The 12,884-nt window shown below is 34.8% G+C and overlaps 1 protein-coding gene across 5 annotated transcripts in view; it reads left to right on the top strand.

The window, feature by feature from the left end:
* Positions 1-12,884, top strand: part of LOC145243876 (solute carrier organic anion transporter family member 4A1-like) — a 297,463-nt gene that overhangs the window by 206,161 nt on the left and 78,418 nt on the right. The window contains exon 1 of one of the 5 annotated variants that reach the window (XM_080106952.1): positions 8,200-8,392. The exons of the other annotated variants lie outside the window; for them this stretch is intronic. Within the exon in view, the coding sequence (XP_079963078.1) occupies positions 8,379-8,392 (14 nt within the window). The 5' untranslated portion in view covers positions 8,200-8,378. Of the gene's footprint in view, positions 1-8,199; positions 8,393-12,884 lie in introns of those variants that run through there. 5 annotated transcript variants of the gene reach the window in all.

Below are 12,884 nucleotides of genomic sequence, written 5' to 3'. Positions count from 1 at the left end.
AACCAGGTGCAAGAGATACAAATGTGCTTAAAGAGACGGTTAGAATCCTGATATCAGGTAGAATGCCCCATCCTCAATCAAAAACATTAAGGAAACTGTAGTAAAAAATATGGTTCACTTTGCGATAGATTGATCTTGGGGGGGGGACATTAATCTGTAATTGTTGCCATGAGTATCTATGGCGGTCAATTGTAGCTGGACTATTTCCGTAAATGAGTTACGATAAAATTCACCATATGGTTCCCTGTCGGGTATCGTAAGCTTCTTTTCCCACAAGAAAACACTTCTCACTGTAAGCATCATAATCATCGAAGACCCAGAACTGCGCATTGTTTCCATTTTACCCAAGATCAAATAGAACTTCATGAAAAGTTTATTTCCAAGAAAGTCCCACCCAGAAAAACGTTCCCAGTATGTTTCCCTACTAACTACAACATAGTTTAGATTCCTGTCAGCAAATATCTCAAGTTGTCCCATGAATTAATCAATTTTATAGTGCTGTTAATTCCATTGAACATTTCACATACCCTTAAACTTTTCGCCTTCATAAGTGGTATGTATTATATATTAGCGGTTAGCACCCGTCCTTGTCCACTTGTAAAACATGCTTAAATATATTTTACTTCATGCAGACTTCGCATTTATTATTACAAAACCAATTCTCTATATTATATTACTGATTTCAAAAGTTTTTAAAAAATAACTTTGGTGCCATCAGCTAAAATCGAAACCAAAACAGTACTCCAGCTGCATTCGCTACCGTTTGAGCTAACCCAATTGATAAGAAAGTTATAAAATTAAACCACTTTTAACTATTAGTTTTATGCATGTGCAAACTAATAGAAATGTCGGTAAGTTGAAATGAACATTTTGCATTTCAACTTGTGACTTCTGTACGTGTTATACATATATCCAAGCAAAGATTTTACTTGTTATAAGCCATCTTTGGTATAGGATTACTATTTCCTGTTAATTTCAGTGTTATGTGGCCAATATTTTTAGTGTTTATCGGTTAGATATTTGTACATACACGTACACCTACTGTTTTATTTGTTAATCAATTTTCCAGGTTAGTCAATCAGCTTTTGGGTGTCGGTGGTTATAATTCCTCAGGAAGGAGGCATTGCTACACAATACAAGCAAAACTGTTTTTTTTTTATTATTAAAACAAAACAAGTAAATAAAAAACAAATGAAAAATATAACCCGATTGTCTACACAATGAATATGAGTAAATAGTAACTGACATTTTTTTTCTAAATTTTACATTAATTCAGGGCAACGCCGATCAAGAAGCTGCAATATTGTTTAACTTTTAGCTAGCCATACAAACACACATGCACACAAGTAGATGATTCTTGATTCGACGCAACGAAAATCACACCCAACCTTGCACACTCAAAGTTGCCATCTACTTTTTTATTTTTGTTTCGTCTTTTTCCCCTTTTAAATCAAATGCTTTTGAATATTTTTAGTTTTTAACTATTAAAGTACGAACCAGATCAGCAAGCAGGCAGAGGGTGTCTGATTATGAGACTAATGTAGAGTGGAAGAAGCTGAATACGAACTACAAGGGCAAGGAGTGGATAGTGAAATCAAAATGGGATCTATAATAATTTGATGTGTCATTATCGCGGTTACGTTAGAACGAGAAAAACATTCACTATATGTAAAGTTGTAATAATTAACGCAAAGTTGTAATTAATGTGGGTATTGGTGTTATGTAAAAATAGTGTTCATATTAGAGAGTTCATAGTGTGTGCAGAGATATCGCGTATATATAGAGACAGTTCTGTATATAGAAAGAGACAGGTTACATGTTAATACAGGAGAGCCGACGGCATGTATTACACTTTGGATGAGGGAAGATATATATATATATATATATATATATATATATATAAACTGATAGTTAGAGGAGATAGTTTGACATTTATACTGTTGACAGTTCTGTGAATGGGAGTGTTTCTATAGCATTGACACATTGGTTTGTTTCGATATATTACCTGTTAACCTTATTTCACAAATTCTTGATTATTTTTCTAAGATTAAACTCCGTTTTTTGTTCTTTCAATTTATAATTTTATAATTTTTCAGTTTTATAAAAGAAACTAATCAATATATTGACTCCCATGGTATGTACTATTGTGTGTGTTTCCTGTAAAAAAAAGTTAAAACTATAAAAAAAGACTAAGTGCATTTATACGTAAAATGTTAACAGGTAGGACTACGAAATTGGTCCCAAATATATGCCCTTTTATAGGGAGAGATCACCGTCAAACTTTAAGTATAATTTTACACTCAAAACACAAATTTTGAAAAAAAAAACTTAGTTTTTCTGACTTTATTAAGGGACGAAACGTTCAGATAGGGTGGAGCAGTGAAGAAATGTTATAAGCAAAGCGAAAAAGGACCTATAATTCTTCATAAAATCTCGAGCATCGTTGAATCTTCCTTCTAGTGTGTGTGTATAATATACATATGTGTGTGTGTGTGTGTGTGTCTAAAGAAGCTTTGGGTATGTTACAGAAATTTACTAAAATAAATTTTTTTAATGCAGTATTAATTCCGGGAAAAATTAACTGAATTAATCATATCGCAAACTTAGCACTCGCATAAGCCGTTTTCTGCTAGGAAATTTACAAGTATCCAAGAGAATTTAACTATATGACTGTGGGTGGAAAAACTTAAAATTTAAAATAGAAAACTAGGATCATCAACTGTTTACCATGTCGCTGTTTCGTACATTTAAAAACTAACGTGTGTATTAGATAGGTTTATTACCTAGTTTTCATCAAATCGGAATAGCCAGCTTTACTGCAATCGCTACCCAATTTACCTATTTATGCACTGAACCCTTTTTTAACGAAAAACTTTTTATACGCTTTTTTTTTCTTTTTCTTTTTTTTACAATTCCTAATTCAGTTTTTTTTTTTGTTTTTTTTTGTCTAGTTGTGTAATATTTTTAATATACGTTCTACTATTGAACACTAAAAAATAAAATAAAATAGCCGACAAGTTTCGTTTGGAACTGATTAATAACTCCCTGCTGATTTATTTGAATATATGTATCGACTTCTCAGCCAGTTGTCTAATATTATTCATGTATAAAATGCAATTGAAAAGCATATATAGCAGAATAATAATGCCAACTGAACTCGTATGGTAAGAGTTTAATTTTAAAGAATTAATCGGAATAATTAATACTACTTTAAAGAATAATAAATTTCATTCCAATAGAATACAGTTTAAGGATTTGTGAATGGCAAATGGTATGAAGATGCCGTGATGTACACAAGGATGATTAACTTAATTAGTAAAAACAAGTAATTTTTAAATTAATATGAACTATTGAAATTTAATGTGAAATGCATCGAAGTTTTCTGGTGAAGGTTGTCGCTTCATTCTTTTCTGTAAATGAGTACTGATGATGGCCTCACAATAAAAAGATAAAATACATACATTATGAACATTATTAATATATATATATATATATATATATATATATATATTTCTCTCTCACTCTGTATGTATGTGTGTATATATATATATATATATATATGTGTGTGTGTATATATGTGTGTATATATGTATGTATATATATATATATATATATATATATATATATATATATATATATATTATATATTAATACGATAGTGTTTTCTGTGTCACGCTTATATCCGGGTCGTTTGTTATGTATATCCATTTTTTGTCATAAATAATTTTACCAAGAATTCTTCATAAGTTTTGATTTTGATTTCGATTATAGCTAATGGCACTCCAATAATCTTTTTTTTTTTTTTTTTTTTTAAATAGTTGTATCAAGAATTATTCCAAAGTTTTGGTTTCGATTATAGCTGAAGGAACGAAAGTTATATATATTCATAAGTTTGGGATTCGGTTTCAATTCAAGCTGATCAACCCAAGTCATATAGATATTATTTTTATTTTTGAAATTGCAACTTTACAATATATAAAAATCGATAGAACATTAACTCTATAATAATATATACGAAATCTGCAATAATTAAAATATCATATTGAAGCGTGTTTTACAACCTGGCTACGCCAGGCGTCCTTGCTAGCTTAAATAAATACTTTTTCAGTTTTAACAAAAAAGCTACAATAATAATATCAGAGCGTCTCCATTTACGCTGAATATCTACAGAATGCCAACATCAATATATTGCATATGAATCAGTCCACTGTGCAATTTCCACAGGTCCCGCTAGTTTTAATAACTACAGTGGAAACAATCGTTTCCGCTGTTGATATTTCGGGTGAAATTGTAACCGTGCACTCCCTGTATTCAAGACGGTTTGTATAATACAATCGTGTGTGATTGTGTGTATAAATATTCTTAAGGAGGGGGGGGGGTCCTTAACATAAAATAGCAATCGGTAACATCAGATACTGCTTTTCTTCAGAGTACAAGTTGTCCAAGTAGTAGGAGTATGATAACCAGCAATCAGATACGCTGAGCTGGACACGTTGTCCGTATGAATGCAGATTACCAAAGCAGCTGTTATACGGCGAACTGGCGGCTGGCAAGCGCTCACACCACAAGCCAAGGAAAAGATTTAAGAAATGCGTGAATAGCGATCTTAAGGAGTTTGACAGAAATGTTGAGATGGCAAGAGAGAGCTGAGAATAGAAGCGAGTGGCAGAGTTGTCTCGGAGGGTCGCAAGTTATAAGAGACAAAGAACTTTGAACAGGCAGAACTTAAGAGAAATCTGCGTAAAGGATCCGTAAATGAATTAGACGCTCGTAAGGCTGACTCGGAGTGTGAAACATGTAGACGTTTTCTAGATTCCAAAGCTGTATATGTGAATCAAATGAAGTCACACGAAAGACGCACTTACGTATTCTTACCTCCGCGACCAGATGAGACAACCTGTGTGGTGTATGACAGGAAGTGCAAGTCGGTTGTTGGTTTGAAGAGGCCAATGGTTGTGCACAAGGACATCATATCACAGAGTGGTCCAGTTAACTCGGTGAAGACACCCAACTTCATAGTTCATCTTTGCTTCAGGCCATATAAGTCGGCTGCTGGTTTGAAGAGCCACTTGTGGCTATGGGAGATGAACCTGGAGGGGATGCTGATGGTAGGGATTTTGTTTCAAAGATGAAGCAATTATCATCATATACAGTAATTATCCACAGCTTTAATCTTATACTATTGAGTTATCTATGAACTTCGTTATTGAAACGCGCGCGCGCACACACACACACACACACACACACACACACACACACACACACACACACATATCTTCTCTACTTTATTATCTTAAAAGAAGTTACCTATGAGATTGAAAGTCCATAGGAAACAACCTGACACAAACTTCTCGGCTGGGTCGATTTTTATGAAATTTCACCCGAAGGTACTTTATGTGCCTAGCAGTGTTCTTAGATAGGTTTTGTATGGAAATGTCTTCAATAAATATTGATAATTAAAATAATCCGATGAAAGAAGAAACAACCGATTTTTTCCAAAGTCAACACCTTACACAGCCTAACATCACAAGTGCATTTGAAAAGTTTTATTGCCACACAAACCAAAAGGCCCAACATATAAAATCGATAGTAGGCTCTTTGATATGAGAGGGGCGCGGTCGAAATTAATGTTTCTGTTTAGAGCACAATTGAAACATTATACTTAAATTTGGCATTTTCAACTTTAATGCAAGCCATTATAGATAAAAAAAAAATTTATAAAATCAATATTAGATTCTCCACAGTGCAATGTAGACTATAATATATTTTGAATTTAGTCACTGCGAGAGGCATGTAAAGCTTCCTTTGGTGCATCGCGATGGGTACCCAACTAAAGAAGGCAATCGATTAACATTCGTTGTTCATCATTCAATCCCGGGCAACATCGAGTCACCTGCTAACCATTCATATTTTTCTTTTTTTATTATTTAAAAAATTAGCTTACACTACTCGGCGTTACCCTGGAATCTTTTTACTTGAATTTTTGCTCCCTTCCTCCTTTCTTTTCTCTTTAATATTTCCATAGAAGAAATTAGGTTTTGCGGGAAGATTATCAAATGAAATATTTTAATATCAGTTCGGTAATGTTCATTTAGCCATTAAACCAAATATATTAACGAATATCAATATTAATTGATCCAGTTAATTAAGCTTAACGAATATCAATATTAATAATTGACCATATATATAATTTCACAATAACCATATGTAACAGGTTCATCATAAAAATGAGAAAAATTAATCGATAAAATGAAGGATGAGGAGGTCAGTTCGCTGCTTGTAAAATAAATTGTGTATATTTTTATATTAAATACAGTTGTATTTTGCGTCTGATGATTGGCCATTTTGGAATATATTAGTGCAATTTTTTTGCTTTTCCAAATGGTTATGAAACGATTGTAATACTGAAGAAATACATCTTATAATAAACCTGTTATAATATATTGTCTTGCTTATTGCAAAATTATGATTTTTGAAAGTTACATTTTAAGTATTACGGTAATATCTAGCCATTAAATTATTAAACCAAACTATAACTATAATGAAGAAATTTTAGGTTCTCTTATCGACAAAAATGGATAGAATGAAGTGAAAGCAAAGTTTTTTAACTGTGACATAATATCATAGAACTGCTTCCCAGATGATTTTAAAGTCCAATGTTAACAAATTATTGTCCTTTGGAATAAAATTAATCCCAGATTAAATTATCGTCTTCAATCCTCAAAGTGTGTTCTCACCATTCACAAGCAAACTTATCCTCGAGTGACCTTCAGAGCATAAGGCGACAGTTTAGTACATAAAATATTGTTTATAGTATCGAGTTAGCTTACGTGACGAATGCAAGGAGGGGGAAACTGTCGGTCTGGTATGCTAATAAAGGGAAGGAGGAAATGTAAGATATAAATGCATTCTGGTTGATTTCATTTTATAATTTATCAAAATTCTTAAAATGTTATTTTACACGGTACTTATGCAGAATACGGACCGTGCTTTTATTTAATCCTTTGAGATGGTTTCATAATTTGCGTATTCATTGTTTTGTTTTGTTTTTTTTGTGTGTGTGTGTGTGTGTGTGGACTGTTATCCTCATCTTCATAGTTATTGTTGTTTCGACACGTTTCGGCCAACCTATCCTCTGGCCTTCTTTAGGTAATTAACCGCGACGGTATAGGAATGTGGAGTCTTGTCATTTATCTCCAGGGTACAGTGGATAGAAGCATTAAGTCTCTACGATTCGAGGTGAGCATTGCCTGAAGATAGAGGTTTCAATCCTATCCAAGCAGACTAGAGGATTAGCAAAAACGTAGTGAGAATGGAAGGCAGTAATAATTTACAAGATTCGGCATTCCCATCTCGTCGGGGCTAACCACCTGAAGAAGGCCGGTGGTTTGGTTGACTGAAATATGGTAAAACAATTATGAAGATGAGCATAATAGTCCACAAAAAGAATGAATGCACGGGTCGTGCTCTTTTTTTTTGGGGGGGGGTGCTAGTTAAATTTATAGTATCTTTTGTTTATTAAATTGTTAGGTGAAAGTACAAAGTAGGTTTTTTGTTAATTCCCCCTCCCCCATGCATTTCTAAATGTTATTTCAGATACAGATTTCTGCATAATTATCCTTCTTTTGCGGGATTGCTTGTGAGCAGCCATAAGAAAACGATTGTCAAATACGAAGTTTGAAATGAGTAACAAAAACCTCTTTTAAAATCGAAACAACGAAAAGTTGTATTTGACCAGCAGAAAGTTGTAGATTGGACTGTGTACGGGTTGAAAAAAAGGACTAGAAATTTCTTTGGCTGTGTCAGGTCAGGCTGTAGTTGTTTCTGCAGTCCCAAGTCGGTTAGCAATTATCTTCAGTGAAAGTCGTCGATGCTGAAATGTCACGTGGACAGGGACAAGAGGATTCTCACTGGTCATTGACCGGGGTTTCCAAAGAGGGTAAAAATTCTTTAGGGAACAGATGAATCAGCTGATTGATCAGTGCGTAGCCGAATCACTCAGCAGGGAGGGGGGAACCATTGATTCACAACAGAAAATCGATTTTTATTTGTGACTGTTACAACACTATTGCATTTTTTTTTTCGATCGCTATAAATGTTTGATAAATAAATAGAAGCTATGTTGACACGACAGACGCACAAACAGACACGTGAAGTTGTCTCCCAATTTTTATTACACAACATCATTGTTATTGTTGACAGTAAAATCAGCAGTGCGCAGAGAGGTTCGATGATAATGAGGGCGGGAAGTATCCAACTCCTATGAACCTCTTTCTTTCTTTTTTTTTTTTTTTTTTTTGTTTTCTTAATATGAAAAGTGAACCCAAATTATAGCAAAGAAGTCGCGCTAGGAAAATTGTGGAGTACATGCTCATAAAATGCATAAACGCAGGTGAGCTGAATTTACGTCTTTTATATTTCGTATTCTCTCTGTATCATAAAGTTGTTTAATTTTTCTATCAAGGAGGTTAGACAGTTACATAGCGGGAGGGGGGAATCATCAGACTAGAAGTTCTCTCTGGCCTACGAAAAATGCCTGAGCATCATCGGTGGCATTTCTTAGGACAGCCTCGGGGTGATTAATAGTAAACTAATTCCTTATCAAAGAGATAAGACTGAACAGGAAACTACTTCAGTCCATCAAAAGCGATGTTCGTTTGTCCAGGATTTCTTTGTAGTGTTTTTTGGAGATAAATCCTCAACTCCAACATAGTCATATCTATTCGGAAACTCCATTATGCAGGTTACTTTTATAAGTATATTTCAGTTCAAGTGATAACATTTTTTTGAAAATTCGCAAGAAAGGGGTAAATGAACGTTTATTTAATTTGATTTATAACTTTAAAATTATAAGAATAAGGTGTTTTATTTCGACAAAAAAAAATGACACACTTATGTTTCTACAAAATTTTAAATAGGTATACAAGTTATACTTTTTTATTTCAACGTCGATTACAAAAGTCCACGGAAACCTAATTGTTTGGAGTGGTGGGAGTCGCTGGTCGTATAATTTATCGATTTTTTTTTTTTTTTTTTTTTACTTGCACTTGCCCTAGATTCTTTCACAAAACTATTTCATTCATTCCTACTTATATAAGAAAAGGTGATATAATGTGAGTTGCCGACCGGAAAAGGGCATAAGTTTTCTTATTCAAGCAAAGGAAACGCTAGGCCTTCGGTAAAATCCATTGTTCATGTATAATAGTAGCTTAGTTATGAAAATATTTTATCAGATTTAAGCTTTGCTTTTTATGCTTATTTGTAATCAGTTTTTATTTCCAATTTATTCTTAAACAATCTATTCATACCTACAGTCTTCATTTTTGCTATTTTGGGATACTCATGCACTTATTGATCCGTGCTGAAATAATAACGTTATTTAAAAAGCCATTCTTAACATGGGGAGGGTGTTTTGTACCTATTCTGTACTTTAACCTTACAATTGAATAAAAAAAAACATAAAACTTTAATTAAACTTGGACATATAATTTTAAAAAATAGCGCGGATCACTCTCTGCATTAGCACCATTTTTTTGTGTAAAAAAAGAATCTGAAGTTTATATTTTATGTAATAACGAGGCATATGACAACAGCATATTCTTTTCATTGTTTTGACTCTCGAGTGTGTATCCGTTGATATCTGATATGCATTTATATAGACTGGTGTGGTTTTCGGTTGATTAACTGTCTAGCTGCGTCGGATATATACTCGAAAGTCAAAACAATAAGAATATTCTGTTTCATAGCCCCAGTAATAACATAGAAAATCATTTTCGAATATATATATATATATATATATATATATATATATATATATATATATGTATATGCCAGCGATTAAAATATTTAATCGTCCTCTTAATGTGAATCGACAGCAACCTGCAGTTTTTTGTTTCGTTTTTGTTTTTTTTTTGTTTTGTTTTTTTGAGGGGAAAGAAAATTTTATTTACAAAATGAGTGGGAGCTAATATGCATTCCGAACCTCCGTTCAAGCAAGTTTTTACAGAATTAATTGAATGTAAGACGAAAACGCTATGTTAAATGTATATAGTCGATAATGGCCCATTATAAAAATGGCAATCAAGCGATAAAAACTTCAGGTGCTTGTGCAGATTAGTAATGTTTTTAAACTAACAGATTTAAGATGCAAACATTACATGCTCCGTATAATGTCGAAATTAGTATGAATTTCAAAAATTACGAAAGCTGATACAGTAGAAAAATAATTACAAGTGAAAATAGAACCTATCGCATTATCGAATGTTTTAATGTGAAGCGCAGTACGACTAATTCTTTACGACAAACTGACTTATCTGCCTTGATTTTAATTAAAGGTCCGCCATTTTTAAACAAAATGTTAGAACGTAATTGTGAATGATATTTTTAAATCTGATGTTTACTGTTTCCGTTATTTTGGATATTTTTACTAATTTGGCGATGACGCTTAAGTGCGTGATGTTTTCACCTGAAATGCGTCGGTTTAAAACATCACTAATTTGCACAAGCAGCAAACTTTAAATAAGTCATTTCGATGTTAACTTTGAGCCACAGATGAAATGTCTGTCAGTGTCCCATCTGTGGATCAGACTGAATATAGTTTGAAGTTTAAACTATATATACAAAACAAATTAATCGATATCTAAAAGACGAAAGACTGAATTTTACATATAAATAACTCGGGAATACACTGACAAAAATAATGGAAACGCACACACAGGTAGAGAAAAGGGCATCCCCCACTAAGCCACGAAGTCTATTTTGTACTCTGTCAAGGCAGGATAGGCTGTTTTTAGCAGCTCCTGCCCAGATATGGCAGCAGTATTCCATCCTTGGACGTACTTGGCTTTTATATAGATAGAGAATTGCATCAGTAGTGAGATATCTTCTGGAGCGGTAGAAGGATCCCACCATCTTTCCTGCGACCTTGGCAACAGACTTGATGTACGTGTTCCATTTCAGATCAGGAGTAAAGGTCAAACCCAGAAGCTTGTCAAAACACGGGGCCTCACCCAGACGAGAGCCATCCATAACAATTGATGCCAGCTGGGGATCAGAGCGTTGATGATGTAAGGATAGGAGTTTGGTTTTAGATGCATTAAAGGTAACTAGCCACATCTTCCCCCACTGAACCACGCGCTCGAGATCAGAGGATAGAGAATCCGAGAGAACTTTGTCATTTACAGCCTTTGATGTGTTACCGTAGATGATCGTGTCATCAGCATAGATGTCAACGAATGATTTAAGTATGTGTTTAGGGAGGTCATTGATGTAGATCAGGAAGAGAGTTGGGCCCAGGATTGACCCCTGAGGGACTCCAGCATTTATATTGCAGGCCTCCGATTTTTGTCCATCTACCACTACTCTTATGAGCCTATCGGAGAGAAATGATTTAATGATTGAGAAAACATTTCCAGTTATACCGTAGCTGGAGATCTTGTGAAGTAGACCCTTACACCATACCTTGTCAAAGGCCTTTGATATGTCAAGAGCAATTGCCCTAGAAAGGAAGCCTTTGTCAAGAGATTCACTAATCCTGTGGGATATAACCGTCAGCACATCTGCAGTAGATCTTGCAGAGCGGAAACCATATTGTGTGTCACTAAGAAGGTTATTCCTGCTGAGGTGGTTGACTATTTCTCTATTTAATATTGATTCCAGTAACTTACTCATAACACAGAGAAGACTTATTGGTCTGTATTGAGAGGGAGATGACTTATCACCTGAATTCTTAAATACAGGGCAAACTGATGAGGTCTTCCAGGGGGTCGGAAAGCACTTCTCCTTAAGGCAGCGCTTAAATAGTTTAGTAAGTATGGGAGCAAGTTCTGGTTGAAGCTTTTTTAACACTATAATTGGGATGCCATCAGGGCCAGTTGCTTTACTGGAATCTAGGTTTTTTATTAGCTTGGCGACCTCATGCACGGATATTTGTATGTTACCTAGCTTGTTCTGTGTTATAGGAGGAAATATGGGGAGTTGATGGCCTTCGTCGCATAGGGTAGAATTAGCTGCAAAGTTCTTTGCAAATAGTTTGGCCTTGTCTGACGCTGACGAGATAACCTCTGGTCCATTGATAATGGTTGGGATAGAACGCACACTTCTGTTCAGGATCCTATTTGTTATTTGCCAAAACTGGTGGGAACCAAGCCGCTGATCAGCTACCTTGGATTTAACAGACTGGGCATATAGCTCTCTTGCATTTTTTATTACTCTTTTACAGTGGTTGCTGGCAGTCCTGAAAGCAGCTTTAGTCTCAGTGCATCTATTACGTTGGTAGTTATGGAAAAAGTGATTTCTGTGCGCGATAGCAGCAGCACATTCTGGGGAGAACCATGGCTGGCTGTTAGGTTTTTGTTGGAATTTTTTAGATGGTATGAATTGGTCTATGCCTACAATTAACCATTCGGTCAGATCTGATACTATAGAGGACACTTCCTTTTTAAACATGGAGTTCAGAGGTAAATCAGATATGAATGTACGGAAGCTATCCCAGTCAGCCATAGAGTATCGGTATACAGTACGGTGGAGGGGTACGTCTGATGGCTTGTTACATTTTGTTTTTATCTTAACTGATACGACGGAGTGGTCGGAGGATCCTAAAGGAGAATGAACGGTACATGAACATAGCTCAGGGGAAGTTGAAAGAAAAAGGTCTAAGAGGCTTGCATATTGATTGGGTGTATCGGGCACACGGGTGGGTTCGCGAACAATCTGAGTGAGGTCATAAGCAATGGCAAAATCATGACAAAACCTCCCCTCATCATCTGTCTTATTTGAATGGGTCAGCCATTCCACGTTATGGACGTTGAAGTCACCACAGATGTGGATGTTAGCCGAGGGATGTGAAGACAGTATGTGGTCTATTTTCTCAGATATGCTCTTAA

Source organism: Euprymna scolopes, chromosome 22, assembly GCF_053919585.1.
Source record: "Euprymna scolopes isolate OS-2025 chromosome 22, ASM5391958v1, whole genome shotgun sequence".
In the NCBI taxonomy this organism is placed as follows: domain Eukaryota; kingdom Metazoa; phylum Mollusca; class Cephalopoda; order Sepiida; family Sepiolidae; genus Euprymna; species Euprymna scolopes.
This window is presented reverse-complemented; position numbering and strand designations above follow the sequence as displayed.